Source organism: Maniola jurtina, chromosome 24, assembly GCF_905333055.1.
Source record: "Maniola jurtina chromosome 24, ilManJurt1.1, whole genome shotgun sequence".
Classification (NCBI taxonomy): domain Eukaryota; kingdom Metazoa; phylum Arthropoda; class Insecta; order Lepidoptera; family Nymphalidae; genus Maniola; species Maniola jurtina.
Genome location: NC_060052.1, coordinates 5,452,624 through 5,470,122, shown reverse-complemented (window position 1 = coordinate 5,470,122; position 17,499 = coordinate 5,452,624). Strand labels below are relative to the sequence as shown.

General features: G+C 35.4%; 2 protein-coding genes across 2 annotated transcripts in view; one reads left to right on the top strand and one right to left on the bottom strand.

Annotated features, from left to right (window-relative positions):
- The first annotated feature begins 1,788 nt into the window (after nucleotides 1-1,788).
- Nucleotides 1,789-8,199, top strand: LOC123877900 (luciferin sulfotransferase). Its single transcript, XM_045924851.1, has 5 exons — nucleotides 1,789-2,134; nucleotides 4,131-4,207; nucleotides 5,621-5,815; nucleotides 6,983-7,136; nucleotides 7,608-8,199. Exons 1-5 carry the CDS (start codon nucleotides 1,927-1,929, stop codon nucleotides 7,967-7,969), a joined length of 996 nt encoding a protein of 331 aa, XP_045780807.1. The 5' UTR covers nucleotides 1,789-1,926; the 3' UTR covers nucleotides 7,970-8,199.
- A 1,459-nt stretch (nucleotides 8,200-9,658) lies between these two features.
- The window catches only part of LOC123877875 (soluble guanylate cyclase 88E), a 68,677-nt gene continuing 60,836 nt past the window's right edge, over nucleotides 9,659-17,499 (bottom strand). Inside the window, exons 10-17 of the mRNA XM_045924808.1 lie at nucleotides 17,073-17,219; nucleotides 16,430-16,562; nucleotides 15,606-15,854; nucleotides 14,698-15,084; nucleotides 13,809-13,923; nucleotides 12,383-12,464; nucleotides 11,877-12,021; nucleotides 9,659-11,168 (exon numbers count right to left, since the gene is read on the bottom strand). Coding sequence (XP_045780764.1) covers nucleotides 10,855-11,168; nucleotides 11,877-12,021; nucleotides 12,383-12,464; nucleotides 13,809-13,923; nucleotides 14,698-15,084; nucleotides 15,606-15,854; nucleotides 16,430-16,562; nucleotides 17,073-17,219 — 1,572 coding nt within the window. The 3' untranslated portion in view covers nucleotides 9,659-10,854. The remainder of the gene's footprint in view (nucleotides 11,169-11,876; nucleotides 12,022-12,382; nucleotides 12,465-13,808; nucleotides 13,924-14,697; nucleotides 15,085-15,605; nucleotides 15,855-16,429; nucleotides 16,563-17,072; nucleotides 17,220-17,499) is intronic.

Sequence of the window (17,499 nt, the reverse complement as noted above, 5' to 3'; positions counted from 1 at the left end):
TGGATGTTTGTTACTCTTTCACGCAAAAACTACTGGACGGATTTAGTTATTTGGAATGGAGATAGATTATACCCTGGATTAATAAATAGGCTACTTTTTATCCCGGAATATCAATTCAATTCCTTTATTGCAAGATTGTAAGTAAAAAAGATGTTACATAAATTTTTTAAGTAGGTACGTATCACAATCTGCCATGACATGGCGTGCAAAATTAACTATCTTTATATACATTTTCAATACATTTTCAATACATTTTCAATACATTTTCAATAAGTACATAAAATATCATTTTTAATCAATAGAAAATTTAACAATTCAATATATAAATTAGCAAAAGAACTTACAGTCATATTCAAAGAAAATTAAACAATGAGTTCCCACGGGATTTTTAGAAACCTACATTCACGGGAACGAAGTCGCGGGTATCAGCTACCTATGCCGAAATTATTTAAGAGATTTTCACATTTACATGAAACCAACCAGATAGTACCTACAGCTTACAATAATTACATGATGGTGAGGTGGTGGTTGGAATGATGGCGTAACATCGTCAAAAATTTTCAATTTTTCGCTATCCCGACCGATCCTTTTTTCGGGATATAAAGTGTCCTTTATGTTAACCCTGAGGCCTGAGTATTAACAGCTATAAGTAAGCCGGAAAGCGCAGCGTTGAAAGACCTACAACTAAAGGTGGGTACTGAACTGACCGACGTTACAGGGCGTAACGTCGGTCAGTTCAGTAACGTGGCAGTGACGTACGCGCGCCGCGGCTGGAGAGAATATCGTGCGGGGCGCTGACGCGACGCGCAGTTCCGCTGCAGTGCAGTTGTGGTGCGTGGGCACCTTTACTGTTGTTTTCCCGTACTGACTGCACGAACGCTCGCTTTGTAACACGTTACATCACGCCCTGTAACGTCGGTCAGTACCCACCTTAACAGGGCTCTCTCCGTCACTCGTTTCTGCTCGTTTCATACAATCGTAGTTCCAATTTCATTTGAATATTAAGCAACCAAAGTCCATGAAATTTTGCAGGCATATTCTAGAAACTAATATCTGTGTCTGTGGTGTTTTAGATTTTTCTAAAAATATGTAGTTTTAAAATTACAGGGGCTCAAAGATTTGAATGAAAATTTTTAAGACCGCGTAACTTTGAAACCGAATATTTTAACAGAAATCTGGAAAACCACAGACATAGATATTAGTTTCTAAAATATGCCTGCGAAATTTCATGGACTTTGGTTGCTTAATATTCAAATGAAATTGGAACTACGATTGTATGAAACGAGTGACGGAGAGAGCCCTCTTAAGTGGAAGGACGACATTAAACGAGCCGCTGGATTCAGGCATAGCAAGACTGGCGTGTGGAAGGCCCTATAACAGACCTATGTCCATTCATCAGTGGAGGTCTATCGATCGATAATGATGATGGCGAAAATGATGCCAAGTTAGTTTCAAATCTGTTGTGTAGTTTCAGCGTGATGCGCGCATAGTCAGACAAACAGACAAAATTAAAAAATATAGGTATTTTACGCTGTTGTTCCTGTTTAGAATCCTGTGCGTAGGCAGTAGTAGCATAGGAACAAATTTACGATGTACTACGTAAATGGTAGCTACCTATAAATCAATCGTCATAATATTGTATTTTCTAACACAACTTATTATTTATTAATTAGTAAAATATTTTTTCCTCAATGCGTGATTTATATAATATATCGCGCGTAAAACTAAAGAACACTCCAACATAGACAGAGAGAGTGTTTTCAGGAAAATGTACGAATGCATTTTGCGCTGCACGCGATCAAATCACTTTCCTTAGCCGCTGGGACTAGACGCATTTCCCACCTAGACAAAAACATTCAAATGTGTAATTGAATTCGTTATTTTTGCAACTGTCAAATTTCCAACCTGTTAAAATTATCTGTCAAAATGAGGACGAGACCCAATTTGACTTTTTCGAAACTAGACAAAGAGACGGGGGATAAAATTGACCGTATGTTCGATAAACAGGATTGCATGGTGGAGATCAATCCAGGTCGAGTGATCCTTCCAGCTGATTACATGACGATCGGCCAGGATATCCTGGACATGGAGGTCTTGGAAGAGGACGTGTGGATGTGCTCATATCCTCGGACTGGTGAGATCATTTTCAATTACCCTACTTACCTTCTACTTAGACTAATTGTGTTATAATTCTATGACCTTCTATATTAGATATCAGTATAGTCTTGAGAAGATTCTCTTGAGAACTAATATAGGTATTTTGATACTGAGTTTAATTTAAATGAGAATCAAACTGCGTTTATATGGAGTGTGCTATGAATAATCTCCTTTGATTTAATTTCCTAAATAATAAATATTTTTTTATTTGTATGAATGTGGATACAATATAATCATGATACAATATAAGTATGGATATGGTTATAATATTTTATATCAAATCTTTGAAATGAGCAACCGCAGAGTTTCTTGCTGGTTCTTCTCGGTAGGAAACGCATTCCGAACCAGTGGTAGATGCATTTGACGACTCAAAAGTACTTACTTACTTGTAAAAGTTTAATTGAATAAAAATATTTTGAATTTTAGATAAATAAGTAAAATGGTTGGTGCCTACAAAAATAAATCCTTAGGTACTACAAATTCAAAATTCAAATTCAAAATATTTTTATTCAATTAAACTTTTACAAGTTCTTTTGAATCGTACAGATTCTACCGTTACCATATTAGGTATGTGCAAATTGTTCATTTATCTAGTTAAACCGATCCGAGCCCGTGAAAAAATAAAACCGACTTCAAAAACCAAAAACACTAAAAAGTAGAAAATAATTTTTGTTTAGCTACACATGTAATGTACCTAGGTATGAAGTCGAGCGAGCATATTAAAATTTTCAAAAGAAAAATAAAACCGACTTCAAAAACCAAAAACACTAAAAAGTAGAAAATAATTTTTGTTTAGCTACACATGTAATGTGCCTAGGTATGAAGTCGAGCGAGCATATTAAAACAAAATTAGAAATCCAAGAGTGAAGCTCGCCCGACTTCATACCTAGGTACATTACATGTGTAGCTAAACAAAAATTATTTTCTACTTTTTAGTGTTTTTGGTTTTTGAAGTCGGTTTTATTTTTCTTTTGAAAATTTTTTATTTCACAATTTTTTGTGGCCCCACTGTACTATAATATGCTATGCCCAGTTAAAACCCTACTGTTTACTAAGCTATTACAGTGATCGCGAGCAATTTGCTCTTATCCATTGAGGAGTTCTGTTCTCCATCTCCGAAGATATTCATCAGATCTTCACCAAATTTATATGGGACCACCTGCACAGTATATCCTTTCAAACAAAAAAAATTTTCCAAATCGGTCCAGGGGTCTTTGAGTAATCGGGGAACATACATAAAAAATATAAAAAAAAAAAAAAAAAAAAAAAAAGATCCCGACGAATTGAGAACCTCCTCCTTTTTTGGAAGTCGGTTAAAAACAAAATTAGAAATCCAAGAGTGAAGCTCGTTTTTTGGTTTTTGAAGTCGGTTTTATTTTTCTTTTGAAATTTTTTTATTTCACAATTTTTAGTCACCCCACTGTACTATAATATGCTATGCCCAGTTAAAACCCTACTGTTTACTAAGCTATTACACTGATCGCGAGCAATTTGCTCTTATCCATTGAGGAGTTCTGTTCTCCATCTCCGAAGATATTCATCAGATCTTCACCAAATTTATATGGGACCACCTGCACAGTATACCCTTTGAAACAAAAAAAAAAAATTTCCAAATCGGTCCAGGGGTCTTTGAGTAATCGGGGAACATACATAAAAAATAAAAAAAATAAAAAAAAAGATCCCGACGAATTGAGAACCTCCTCTTTTTTTGGAAGTCGGTTAAAAATACGTTCTAATGTAGTTATAGAACTATTTGTATGGTAGTGGTACCTCCGACTTCCGTCATCCGAGTTCTCTCCGTCGCGTCATCCGTGAGAATATCTCGGATGTGCCTCGGATTCAAATCAGACGATGTACATCAATGGACGTAGGTATGATGTAGATATGTCAAAGATGTCCACTTATTATAGAATAGCTTGAATTTGGATCAGAGATCGCATTAGTAATACCTAGTGCTCTTTGTTTAAATGCAGGTTCAACTTGGGCTCAAGAAATGGTCTGGCTAATTGGTCACGATTTGGACTACGAAGGTGCGAAATCTTTGCAACAGGTAAATTCCACAAACATCGTCTGTTTTAAGTTTTAAGTGATCTTTTAATTTCGATGCCTTTAATGTTTAGTAATGCTATGTATATCTAAGTAGGTACACTATATAGTACGCCTCAGGTCAGATAACTTTTCGGAGTTAAGATTCCGTATTCCAAGAATCCATTAAGAAGGGATTGATCTTTAATATTTTACATTTTTTTTGTTACAATTTTTATATCTGAAGCATTACGCTCTTCAATGGTTCCTAAAGAATTAAAAATCAAGCGTACGGGCTCTTAAGTGCGTTTTACTTCTAAGCAATTAATTATATCACTTGCTTTATCGGTGAAGGAAAACATTGTAAGGAAGCCAGCATACTTACCTGAAAGTTCTTCACAATGTTCTCAAGGGTGTGTGAAGTCTGCCAATAAGCATTTATTTTAAACTAGCTTATACCCGCGACTTTGTTCGCGTGGATGTAGGTTTTTTAAAATTCCCGTGGGAAATCTTTGATTTTCCGGGATAAAAAGTCGCCTATGTGCTAATCCAGGGTATAATCTATCTCCATTCTAAATTTCAGCCCAATCCATCTAGTAGTTTTTGCGTGAAGGAGTAACAAACACACACACACACACACATACAAACTCTCGCCTTTATAATATTAGTGTGATAAAAAATAGCGAAAAACGAGCAGGCGGGTCACCTGATGTTAAGTGATTACCGTCGCCCATGGACATTTGAAGCACCAGAGGTACCGCCGAAGCGTTGCCAGACTTTCAGGAATTAGTTGGTCCGCCCCTTGTAAGAACCCCATGTTGTAATCTAGTGGGAACGCCGCCGATGGGATTGGAACAACGTGGCGTATCGGGTGGTTATTCTAAGGAGGCGTAAATTTATGGCGCGGACTACATCTTAAACCCTTCTCATTCTGAGAGGAGAACCGTGCTCAATAGTGGGCCGGCGATAGGTCGATAATGTAATGATAAAAATAAAATAGAGCCTCAATAGCTCAACCGGTAAAGGAGTGGACTGAAAACCGAAAGGTAGTCGGTTCAAACCCCGCCCGTTGCACTGTTGTCGTACCTACTCCTAGCACAAGCCTGATGCTTAGTTGGAGAGAAAAGTGGAATATTAGTCATTTTTTTTTTCTCTCTCGTCTGGCTTTTACAATGATTAGCCAATGTCAAGTTTGTTGTTATTTGTAACAAGTTAGCTAAACTATACAAGTATGGACCCCGTCTGTGCCGCCGCTCGCCGACATACGCACGGCACCCCCTTAGAGCGCTTTTCAGTCAGTTTTAACAAAAAAAAACACTCCAAAAAGTCACAACACGTGCGCCAGCAAACGCCACCACAGACGAAGTCCTATTAGTCATTTAACGTGGCTAATATTCTTTTCTTAAAAAAAAAATGATGATGATGATGAATTTCCTAGATCCGCTGCCCACTAGTGGAGCTATCTTGTATAATGGTGGACGGGCACGCAGAGTGGCACGACGAGTCAGTCAGAGGCACATCCGTGGACCTCGTCAAGTACCGGCTGGCACACCCACGCTACATCCGCAGTCATTTGCCCTGGGACTTATTACCAACGGATATATTGAACGAAGATGGATCTGTCAAACCTAAGGTAACTTTACAGTCTTCTGTTATTTTTTAGAGTTCCCTACCTCAGAAGGAAAAACGGAACCCTTATAGTCATTTTGTTGTCTGTCCGTCCGTCCGTCCGTCCGTCTCTCAAGAAAATCTATAGGGTAGGTACTTCCCGTTGAACTAGAATTATAAAATTTGGCAGATAGGTATTATAGCACAAGTAACGGAATAAATCCGAAAACCGTGAATTTGTGGTTACATCATTAAAAAAAATTAAAATGTGTTTCAATTTTCAAGGTAAGATAACTATACCAAGTGGGGTATCTTATGAAAGTGCTTTACCTGTGCATTCTAAAACAGATTTTTATTTATTTTTATGCACAATAGTTTTTGATTTATCGTGCAAAATGTCGGAAAAAATACCCGAGTAAGGAACCCTCGGTGCGCGAGTCTGACTCTCACTTGGCCGGTATTTTATTTGAGGATAGCTGGTAACCGATGGCTGCTGGGGCTTACGTACTGTGCGGGGTGATTCACTAACTTGTGATCAAAATTGAATGATAGCTACCGAAGACTTTACATTTTGCGTCAATAAGTCATAATTATTTTCCTAGGGTGTAATCCTGGAGAACACAATGAAGAAATTAAGTAGGTACACATAATTATTTCAAACTTTTGCGCCCTGTAATATTGAAGTTATATCGATTTTAGAATCGATCACTTCGCTATCAACAAAATAAAGTTCATCGGCGCTCTGCAAGAAATGAATAAGTGACAAAACTCTGAAATCTCAGGCCCCTATTGAAATTCTAACCAGAGGCCTTAGAGGCCGGAAAATTTTTAACGTCGTTGCAGATAATACAAAAAAGATTTTTCACTTTTTCTCACGTTACTTAAATTTGCAGTCTATTATTTCAAAAAAAAACTGTATTTAAATAATAGTAAACTAAATGAATTGTCCGGCTACGCTCTGGTGGATTAACTGAAAATCCGTTTTTTTGGAATTTGTGTTTGTAGATGCAGTGATTTAGGCTGAATGTTGACTATATCACCAATCCGGTAAGCAGATTCTAGTGAGAAGAGCCGGCAAGAAACTCAGCAGTTACTCTTTTTAATATTAATGGACATATACCTACAAATAGTCTTATTCGCTTTTAATCTAGATATACTTATTAATAATAATAATTATTTTTTGTCTGTCCAGGTGATATACACATCCCGTAACCCAAAGGATATGGTAGTATCGTACTATCATTACTGCTCGCTAGTCCATGGGCTAAAAGGCACTTTTGAGGACTTTTGTGACCTCTTCATAAGAGATCGCGCGCCGTTTGGCCCCGTTTGGAATCATATTTTTGGTAAAATGCTATTTTAAGACTGTTTTTTTCTTCAATCGTTTTAACATAGACGGAATCATTTGTTTGGCAATTGTATATTTTATACTGAATTATAATTAAATACTGGCAATTGTATACTGAATTTTGTAGTAAATTAGTCCACCGTTCTCAACATAAGACAATTTGTTATTTTATGTACAAATTGCGTAAATCACCAACATCCTGTGATTGGATTGGTCAAATTGGATTATGAAAATAGCATTAGTTTATATTTAACTATTTTTATTTCGATACATTCCTGACCTAGATTGCTTAAATAGAGAGAAACTCTACATTAAAAATTCTTCATAACTTCAAGAAAGATGCGTTTTAAGCAACTTTACATATGTAATTTATTTCTTTAGTTATTATAGTACCTACTAGAAAAATCTTGTTCTTCTTTTCACTAAAATTTGAAGGTCTGCTTTCATAATTCATAAATTTATGTTAAAGGTTTTTGGAAAAGGCGCGACGATCCCAACATGTTGTTTATCAAGTTTGAAGAGATGAAACGTGATCTGCCAAACGTTGTCAGAAAAACTGCCAAATTTCTTGACAAAACCCTCAGTGACGAAGAAGTCTTCAAACTTTGCGACCATCTCTCGTTCCAAAACATGAAGGCTAACCGAGCTGTTAATTTGGAAGCCATTTTAGAGAAATCTTATGGCAAATCTTTTTTGGATCAGACTTCTTTAAGGTTTATAAGGAAAGGAGAAATAGGAGATTGGAAAAATTATATGTCAGATGACTTATCACGACGTTTTGACGATTGGGCGGAACAAAATATGAAAGGGACTGAATTAAGTTTTGAATAACTGTTAATTAATTAACTATGCTAATATAATGATATGCATGGTAGTTGTATTGATAAGAATTTAAAATATTTTTTAATTGATAAGTTTCAAGTATTTTGTAGATTTTTTTAGGTAATTAATGGAAGACTATTGTTAAACTAGATTAATAAACATTTATTTCCAAGTAGCCCCTACGAACTCTATTGTTAATAATTATAATTTGCTCATTGATTAAATGATAATGAAATGGTCACTGCAGTTTAATTTTACATAGATACGTGTTTATAGAATACATATTTGATAAGTCAGAAGTAATAAAATAAAGAAAATGAGCTCCAACGTGCTTTATTTTCACAATAGTGACATGATAATTTTTATTTGAACAAAAATCTCGCTTATCTGTTATCAGTAAATTTGTATACTATGTAGCTTACAAATATAATCTCATGTCAATATATTTTTTACCTTAATATACAATTCTGTAATGTATCTATACTTTTATTCAAACAATTTAAATTCATGAAGTTATATGAACTTTCACCTTTTATACCAAGCCACAAGAGAAATTTCATTTGCAAAATATAAGGACCACAAAGAGCAAGAATACCTACATTACAGACGTCAAACACTTACTCTTAACGTATTCTTAAGGTCACAAAGATAATTAATTAATAATTGATTAATTAATAGTTTGATATTGCCGCCAAATTTTGTGACCTAAAACAATTTTTGCGACGTTATCCTTATTGTATGTAATCAAAAAAATATATTATCGTGTAAGATATATCAAATGAAAGGGCTTTAAATGAGAAAATCATCAAAATAAAGTCAAACCACGCTCCTCATTAAAGCAAAAAAATAAATTCCTTTTGCGGCCCGGTATATTTGCAACTTATTTATATTATCAAGCGTACTAGGTATCTTTATAAATATCTGAAAACAAAGTTAGGTACATTCAACAAGTAATCTCAATACGACTAGAACATTCTTAATTGACTGACAATTATTTTGTTTGTTTCATTTAATAGCTATCAATCCTATAGGCTTATTTTTTTTAAAGTGGTTAATGCATATTTATATCAGGAGGTGAATATTGTTACTTTTTGCCTAATCTATTGTTTCTTCTGCTGTACTGAGCCAAAATTGCGATTTTTAGAAATAATAGTAAAAAAAATATTATAGAGATTAAACTTTGTTTTACGCCACTAATTAGAAAATAAATATAAAAAATACCCCTTACATGTAAGTAGTAATATAATTCAGGTATAATTTGGAATATTCTGTTTCAAATAACTTAACGCTAAACTTATGTGAATCGATTTTAGATGCAAAAGCTAAAAATCGCAATAGCGCTCTGCATAAGGGACGAACACAATTTTAACGATATTAAAATTTAAAATAGTTCAGTACAATAATATTAGGTATGTAGACCTATTTATCGCCTTATGAATAAGTATTAAATTTGTCTGTCTTTCTATTCGTTTCTTATGAATTCGCGCGTGGTTCATCCAACTGAGTTGAAACTTTGTAAAGTTATTGTTAGAACTTGTGGAAGTTTTTTGATATAGTAGCTATCATAATATCATCAATGTGAATCAGGGGGATCAGGAGTTGCGTAGTAACGCATGTCAGGCGTTAGCTAGTAAAATATATTCATAAATAATTAATTTTATAAACATATTTTAAGTTTTAACACTTATTGAAATGTTCATGGAGACTTATTTTTAAAATGGTATAAAACACTGTTTAACAGCTTAACGACTTGAAGAAGATTTATTTACTATTGTCAAATGTAAAGCTCATTTTGAAAACAATATTTATTCAAAGCAGGGAACAAAGTTATACACAAAATATTTTTAAACAGTAGGTTTCTAGTAAAACAAAGTTTTGGTAAATCCTTGGTGAATACGTTATTGTCTATAAAGAGATATTCTCACATTTCTCGTAAAACTCCTAAAATATAATTAAAAAATGTAAAATATAATACTATTAAAAATAAAAATGTGTATAAAACGTGTAAAAGTTTCACAAGGATTGTAAAAACTGTATGATAAAAATGTCGTGTACAATTTCTTTGGAAAACTCTTTGGAATCTAGTAAAACAAAATATTGACTTATTCTAAATAAATTATCTTAATATATTAAATAAAACAATGAAAATAAAATATAAATGTAACAAAATAAAATATATTGATTAATTTTCTGAAGTCAAAAATATCTTTTTGTGGAGACTAGCTTTGTTTATAAAAATCACATTTGAATTTAATAAAACTATACTTAATAAAATTAATGTCCTTTTTACTTAAAAAATAATTCATTTTACTTATGTAAACTTATTACATAATATTGTGCAAGTAGAACTACTTAAGTACGACAATTAAATATACTAAAAACCGATACATTAAATTCTATCTAACATTGAGAGAAAATAATTTTTTATCATAATACATCAAGATAAAGGCTTGTACATTACAAAAATATCCTGCTTATGATTATTTTAATGAATTTTAATACAACATCGAATTCCAAAAAATAATATAATACCTTTTAGGCCGATTACAACACACAATCCGTACTTTGTGTTTTTGATATTTTTCAAATAGATGCTTTTTGGACTATACATCTATACTTGTTATACTTATTGCTTGCTTAAATGATTAAGTTTTTTTTTTTAATTTTAATGGTTCCGGACAATTCTGTAATAATGCTTTATGTTGGATAAATAAGGCCCCCAAAAAAAGGGGCCTCGATATTTTTTATTGCTCAGTGGTTTTCTATGGACTTTGAATAAGTGTGTAAATTAAGTCATTCGGTACAAATGCAAGAAAATGGGAAAGTGTCTACCCATATTCGCAGTCCAATTCATGTCTATGCTTTTGATAAATTACTAACTACAGATAACAAAATTATATTAAATGACAACTGGAATTACTAGATTTATGCCGTACATGGGGATTACCAAACGCTCCACAGCATTGGTGATGGTTCACATTTTTGGTGTGATGATGGCCATGTGGTTGAACATTAGCTGATTGTATTTGTGGTTTTTCTTTAACAGATTCTTTGTTTGGATGTATTGAATTATAAACTTTATGATGAAGGGTTATTCGATTTCGGAATCTGCCAACTTTACTTTGTTTGGGATGCTCGACGATGTTTTCGGATGCAGTGCAAATATGGTTTACGTCTCCGTGCGCATCTTGGTATTCTGTATCGGTTTCTGCAAGTTTTAAATAGTATATACTAGCTTAGGTTACGAAATTGAAACTGTATATAAACAAGGTAATGTAAGACGGTTCCCACGATGTCGCTTAGATGCTTATAAGCGACCTCCAGCTAAAGTTTAGGACTCCAAAAGGTTATCAGCTTTCATCTTAGCGAATTACTTAGTCACTATCACCTATAAGATAGTCTAGTGGGATGCTTTGGCTGACTAGTTACCATCCTACCGATAATGATGTTACACCAAGCGATTTAGCGTTCAGTGTAACGATTAGGGCTGGATTATGGGCTTAGTAAAAATTGCCATACTCTTTCTAAATTAGCTCGCTTCCATCACAAGCTGCATCATCATTACTTACCTAATAAAATTGAAGTAATAGACTAAAAATTTTGTTGCCATGAAATTGAAATAAACTCAAGAAATTTAAGCTGTTCCGATATGTTTCCGCGTAGAAACCGATAACACAACCGAGTATGGACTTTATAAAAATTGCCACACCTCTTCCAAGATAGACAGTTTCCATCTTACTTACAGCTAAGAATTCAAAATTCAAAATTCAAAATATTTTTATTCAATTAGACTTTTACAAGTTCTTTTGAATCGTCAAAAGCATCTACCACTGGTTCGGAATGCCTCCTAAGCAACGCCTAATGTAAGCAACGAGTAAGTTAACGGGTAGTTTTTCATTGAAAAAAGATTACTAACCGATATCATCAACGCCATGTAGCAGTGGTACAGGTGTAGGCGACGGGGAAGCAGTGCTCGGTTCGTCTACAGCCATTGTACACGATGTCTGTACATTTGTCACTCCCACGGGTGCAGAGTGTGTTGGTGACATGCGCTTTACACTCTAAGAAAATACCAATTTAGATTCATGAATTTAGTTTGTACACGTTGATTTTTAGTAGTATTACAAAAGCAGACCAGTTAATGTACCCAACATCTATTACGCATTGGTAATAAAAAATTAAATCAATTAAATCAATTAAAAAAAGTTATTTGTTAAAAACACCCTATAGTGAAAGTCAATGTGTCAACTTCTTTTGACTTCCGATTATACATTCTAGCGAAATTCAATTAAGTTAGGTCAGTGATTCATTCAAACAAAATGTTTTTATGTATAGATCCCCGCGAAGAAAAGATTTTGAGAAATTCAAGTCAAATCAGGGTACGCCAATTACTTTCGAACATAAAAATACGTATAAACTTACGATATTTTCTGTAAAAAGGTCACGATCACGTTCCTTTGTCACCGGCGCAGTTCCGCCTCTGCAAGGGGACGTGGAACTGTAACTTAAGATTTACAACACGTTTCACGCAACAATCTATTAAAAAAATTACAGTTTTGCAAAATAAAATGGTAAAAAAAATATTCTTAGAAAAAATCATATGATGTAAAGTCTTTTTCATTCTTTATTATGAATAACAATAGTTAGCCTTAGGATAGGATTGTAATATGGCTCTATTATTATTAAACCCGTTATTACCCGTAGTACGCCGTAGCACAGTAGTGTACTCAGTAGTGCGCCGGCGATGAATTGATGATGATGATGATCGTTAAAGAAGATTCTAACAGATTTATAGCTACTAAAATTGGTGAGGCCCCTTAATAATAAGGGCCTTGAGATTTCTATTTTTTGTCACATATTCAGTTTTGGATAACGAGTGTGTATGCTAATAATAATATTTTAGATGCTGTCAGTTTTTTATCTGACAGACTTCTGGACGAAAATGAAGATGTGTCTGTACAATGGTACAGTTCCTACAGCCAGAGTGGGAAACGAGGTTGACTGACGAACCAATAGAGTGGCAGCACAGACACCTACATCGTCGCGCCTCACTGCAGTGTGACGTTCAAGAGTTTGAAATGGTTGGTGAAAACGTTATTAGATGTCGCTATAGATCTAAAACATAAACACGACAGAGTCCAAACAAAGTTCTTTCCGAATCACACTAATATTATATAGACGAAAGTTTGTGCGTATGTATGTGTGTATGTTTGTTACTCTTTCACGCAAAAACTACTAGACGGATTTGGCTAAAATTTAGACTGGTAGAATATACCATGGATTAACACAGAGACTACTTTTATCCCAGAAAATCAAAGAGTTCTTTTTTTGTTTTGTGAGTTTTTTGAAAACCTATATCCACGCGAGCGAAATTCTTACTCCCTGAGCGTAAAACCGGCTCGGAGCAAAATCCGGTTGAGCACGCAGATGGCTCCGATTTAACAGGGCTCTCTCCGTCACTTACTCCATACAATCGTAGTTCCAATTTCATTTGAATTATCAACCAAAGTCCATGAAATGCAGACATAGTCAAGAAACTAATATCTGTGCCTGTGGTGTTTTAGATTTTTCTAAAAATATGTAGTTATAAAATTACAGGGGCTCAAAGATTTGTATGTGAATTTTTAAGACCGCGTAACTTTGAAAGCGGATATTTTAACGGAAATCTGGAAACCACAGGCATAGATATTAGTTCCCGGAACGTTTCTACAAAATTCCATTGAGTATGATTGGTTGGTATTCCAATGCGAGACGAACTACGTTTGTATGGAGCGAGTGACGGAGAGACCCCTTATAAGTTCTGTCTACCTGACGTCTAGTGTAGAAAACATAAATGAGGAGGAAATACCAGAATGAAGAGTTCAAGCTATCCAGTGTTCTTTGTGGATCCAACGACTCGGCGTCAGTCCACGGTCCCCCCACACTTGTTGATGTTGATCTTGATTCTAGAAAAGGTCGGAAATCTGTGAACAGTCGATGAAGCTCCACTATTATATAAATCTAATTAAGGTTTTTTTTTTTCTTTAAATCTGGCTTTACTCTGATTAGCCAATGTCAAGTTTGTAATTATTTTCAAGTTATTCAATCTATACAAGTATGGACTCCGTCTGCGCCGGCGCCCGCCGACATACGCGCGCGCGGCGTCCCTTTAGAGCGCTTCCCAGTCAGTTCCACCACCAAAAAACACCAACTCCTAATTAAGGTTATACTTGTAGTTAAGTTAATGCAAGTGTTAGCTATTAAAGTTTTTAGAGTTCCGTGCCTCAAAAGGCAAAACGGAACCCTTATAGGATCCTTTTGTTGTCTGTCTGTCTTGGCCAAGTGCGAGTCAGACTCGCGCACCGAGGGTCTCGTACTCATTGTACAAGTAAAGCCCTTTCATATAATACCCTACTTGATATAGTTATTTTACTTCGAAAATTTAAAATATTAATTTATTTGTGCATGAACACTTTTTAATTTTTTTTTGTGATGTAACCACAAATTCACGGTTTCGGATTTTTTCCTTTACTTCTGCTGTAAGACCTAGTAGTACCTGCCAAATTTTATAATTCTAGGTCAACTGGAAGTACCCTGTAGGTTTTCTTGAAAGACACGACAGACGGACAGACAGACAAACAGCAAAGTGTGTAAAAGCAGCGGTGAGTTGCCGTCGCGAGTAATTGTTAACAGTCGGGTCTGAAAGGTTTAAATTTTCTAGATATATACAAACTACTACCAAGTTTATTTAAAGTTACCTTTATCTTTATCAGTCCTGTTGGGAGAATTCGCGATACTTCGTCTGGCAACATCTTGGAACGTGACAGGAGAATACATCCGTCTTTCTTCCACTGGTGACGTCACAGTTGGAGTTGGCTTCGCAGGCGGAGCAGAGGGTTGGAATAACATGGGATTTCCAGCGCCATTTACTAGGGAGTTAGGTTCAGAATTGATTGCGTTGTTGAACAGGAGTGAGTTGGCTTCTTTATTGCTGAACTGTTGTGCTGAATGTTCTGCGATGCTGTCTCTCACGTCTGCAGCTCTTTCCCATTCAAGTTGGGAGATGGGTTCGATTTGTGTTGATATGATCTTCGTGAGAGCTGGCCGGGATTCGCAACCTTCCAGCCAGTAGGTCTTCATAGCTCCTATGGATAAAGGGTTTATTGATAAAATCCAAAGTGTTATAGACCTGCACCAATTATTCTTTTCGATTCTTAATATCTAGCTTCCTCTATATTAATAGGTAAAGCTGCATGGTTGATAAAATACGTTGACAACTCCATTACATTTAATATGCGTATCATTTTTATTACAAGTGTAAATAAAAAATTTATAACACCCCCGACAAGTTAAGGTTACAGTAACAGAAAAGGGCTGATAACTTTCAAACGACTGAACCGATTTTCTTGGATTATAGCTAAGAACACTCTCGATCAAGCCACCTTTCAAACGAAAAAAACTAAATTAAAATCGGTTCATTGGTTTAGGAGCTACGATGCCACAGACAGATACACACGTCAAACTTATAACACCCCTCTTTTTGGGTCGGGGGTTAAAAACCCACTTGATTTAGGAGATACCTCAATGTTTTGAGAGATATATTGAAGAAGGGCGATATAAAACTTTTTGAAAGATCATAAAAAACAAACGTGTTCATAATTTTTACCTCTTCGTTTAGGAGAATTACCTTTCCCTTTGACCTGGATTTCCCCCCGTTCAGTAACTTTGTAGCAAGGCGAGAGCAGTTCCTGTGTGGTCTGAGAGATGTGTATCCTCATGGCTTCGGAGGTAGATTCCATGCGGGATGCTGTGTTGACGGAGTCTCCGAACAGGCAGTATCGGGGCATCTTAAGGCCTACTATACCAGCCACTACCGCTCCTGAATGGACACCTACTCGGATCGATAGATGAGATCCTGGAAAGAAAGGGCGAAAATGTTTAGGGCATTTTATTGTTGTTGAATACAAAACGGCAGTATTTTCGATATCATTAAAAACGAGGGTCTAAGCGTTCCATAGAAGTGGAAATTAAAGAACTAGGTACCTGAATTTTTTCTCATCGCAGATAAGGTGGTAGCTGGGAACAAATCCTGGTGAAAGAATGTAGTATAGGTTCAGCCGCTTCAGGTATTTCAGAATTCAAAGAGGAAACATTTAAAGGAGGAGATACAATGCAGGAGTAGAGTTTAAGAACAGTGGAATGAAATATGATTTACCAGTTGATTCTGAAGTTTCGAAGATTTATTTAGTCTTCAGGATATCAAAACAATGACTTCAAATTCTTCGATTATTATAATGGTACCAGGAAACAAGTACCTCCATATAAACACATTTAATTTGCAGACATTCAAACTCCCTTCTTGTAATTTTTCTCATTTTCTGAGTGTCGCTGATTGGAAACGTCTTTCAAATGTTTCTACTATATATTGCTACTTATTTTTAAATTATTCTACAGCTCTTATGTTTCTCCAACAAACAAATTATTTCTTACCAGTGCTAGGATCCTTGAGATCGGTGATAGCGTCAACCATATCTAATGCCATGTCACAGACCTTCTCCGCGTGATTGTCTTCCTTCTCTGGTGCACCCGATACTACCATGTACGCGTCACCTATTGTTTCTACCTGGAACATAAGGAGTTGTTATAAACAGATAATAATGACGACCTGCATATCATTCTACTTATAGATAAAACAATTTTTTTCCGAGCTACTAACAATAGGTATGATTCCTGATATGCCAGATAATATACACTCCCTAGTTGTAAATCCTTAAAAGTTTCTGTATTACAAACCAGAATGTAGAAGAGGCCGAGTAAACCCAGAGGCCGGTGTACCTATTGATAAAGTTGAGAATTTTCGGAGTTCTGGGTCGGAAAAATTCGTTTGACCCTGGCAAAGAACCCAATGGCCTTTGCGTAATGGAAACACCGCCAAATGACGGTTATCAAGATTTCCCAGAGCCTCTCATTATCTGCTGAGGGTGGAAACCACGAGGGTTTTGTTTGATGGGCAGAATAATACACATACACCGATTTCTTCTTCAAGAAGTCGGGTATCTAAGCTATCTGACTCTCTGTTAAAAAAATAATTAGTACCTAATTGGTATAGAATTATTTATTTAGAAGTACCTACCTTGTAAACACGGTTCTTTTCGGTGAGGGTGTCGAATATGGAGTACATGGCATTAAGCATGGACACCACTTCCATTGGCGTGATCCGCGAGCAGATCTGCGTGAACGTCACCACGTCAGAAAACAAAATGGAGACGCTGTTGAACATCTGTAATGTAAAAGAATGAATAATTATTTATTAGAGAGGATGAGAATCCTACAAAAGTAACGTCAATTTGAGGCGGTATAAATTAAAAGTAAAATGTATTTTTTGCAAACTAGTAATTACCAGCTTAAACCAATTTTATAAACTAAAGTGCAACAATAGATTTTCCTGGATTACAGCAACAGTTCAAAACTATTGTATCGAAGCATTGACTAAAGTAGGTACGTCACTGAAACACGACATCATCGCCACAGTTACGTCACAAGCTAAAAAATTAGCCCTT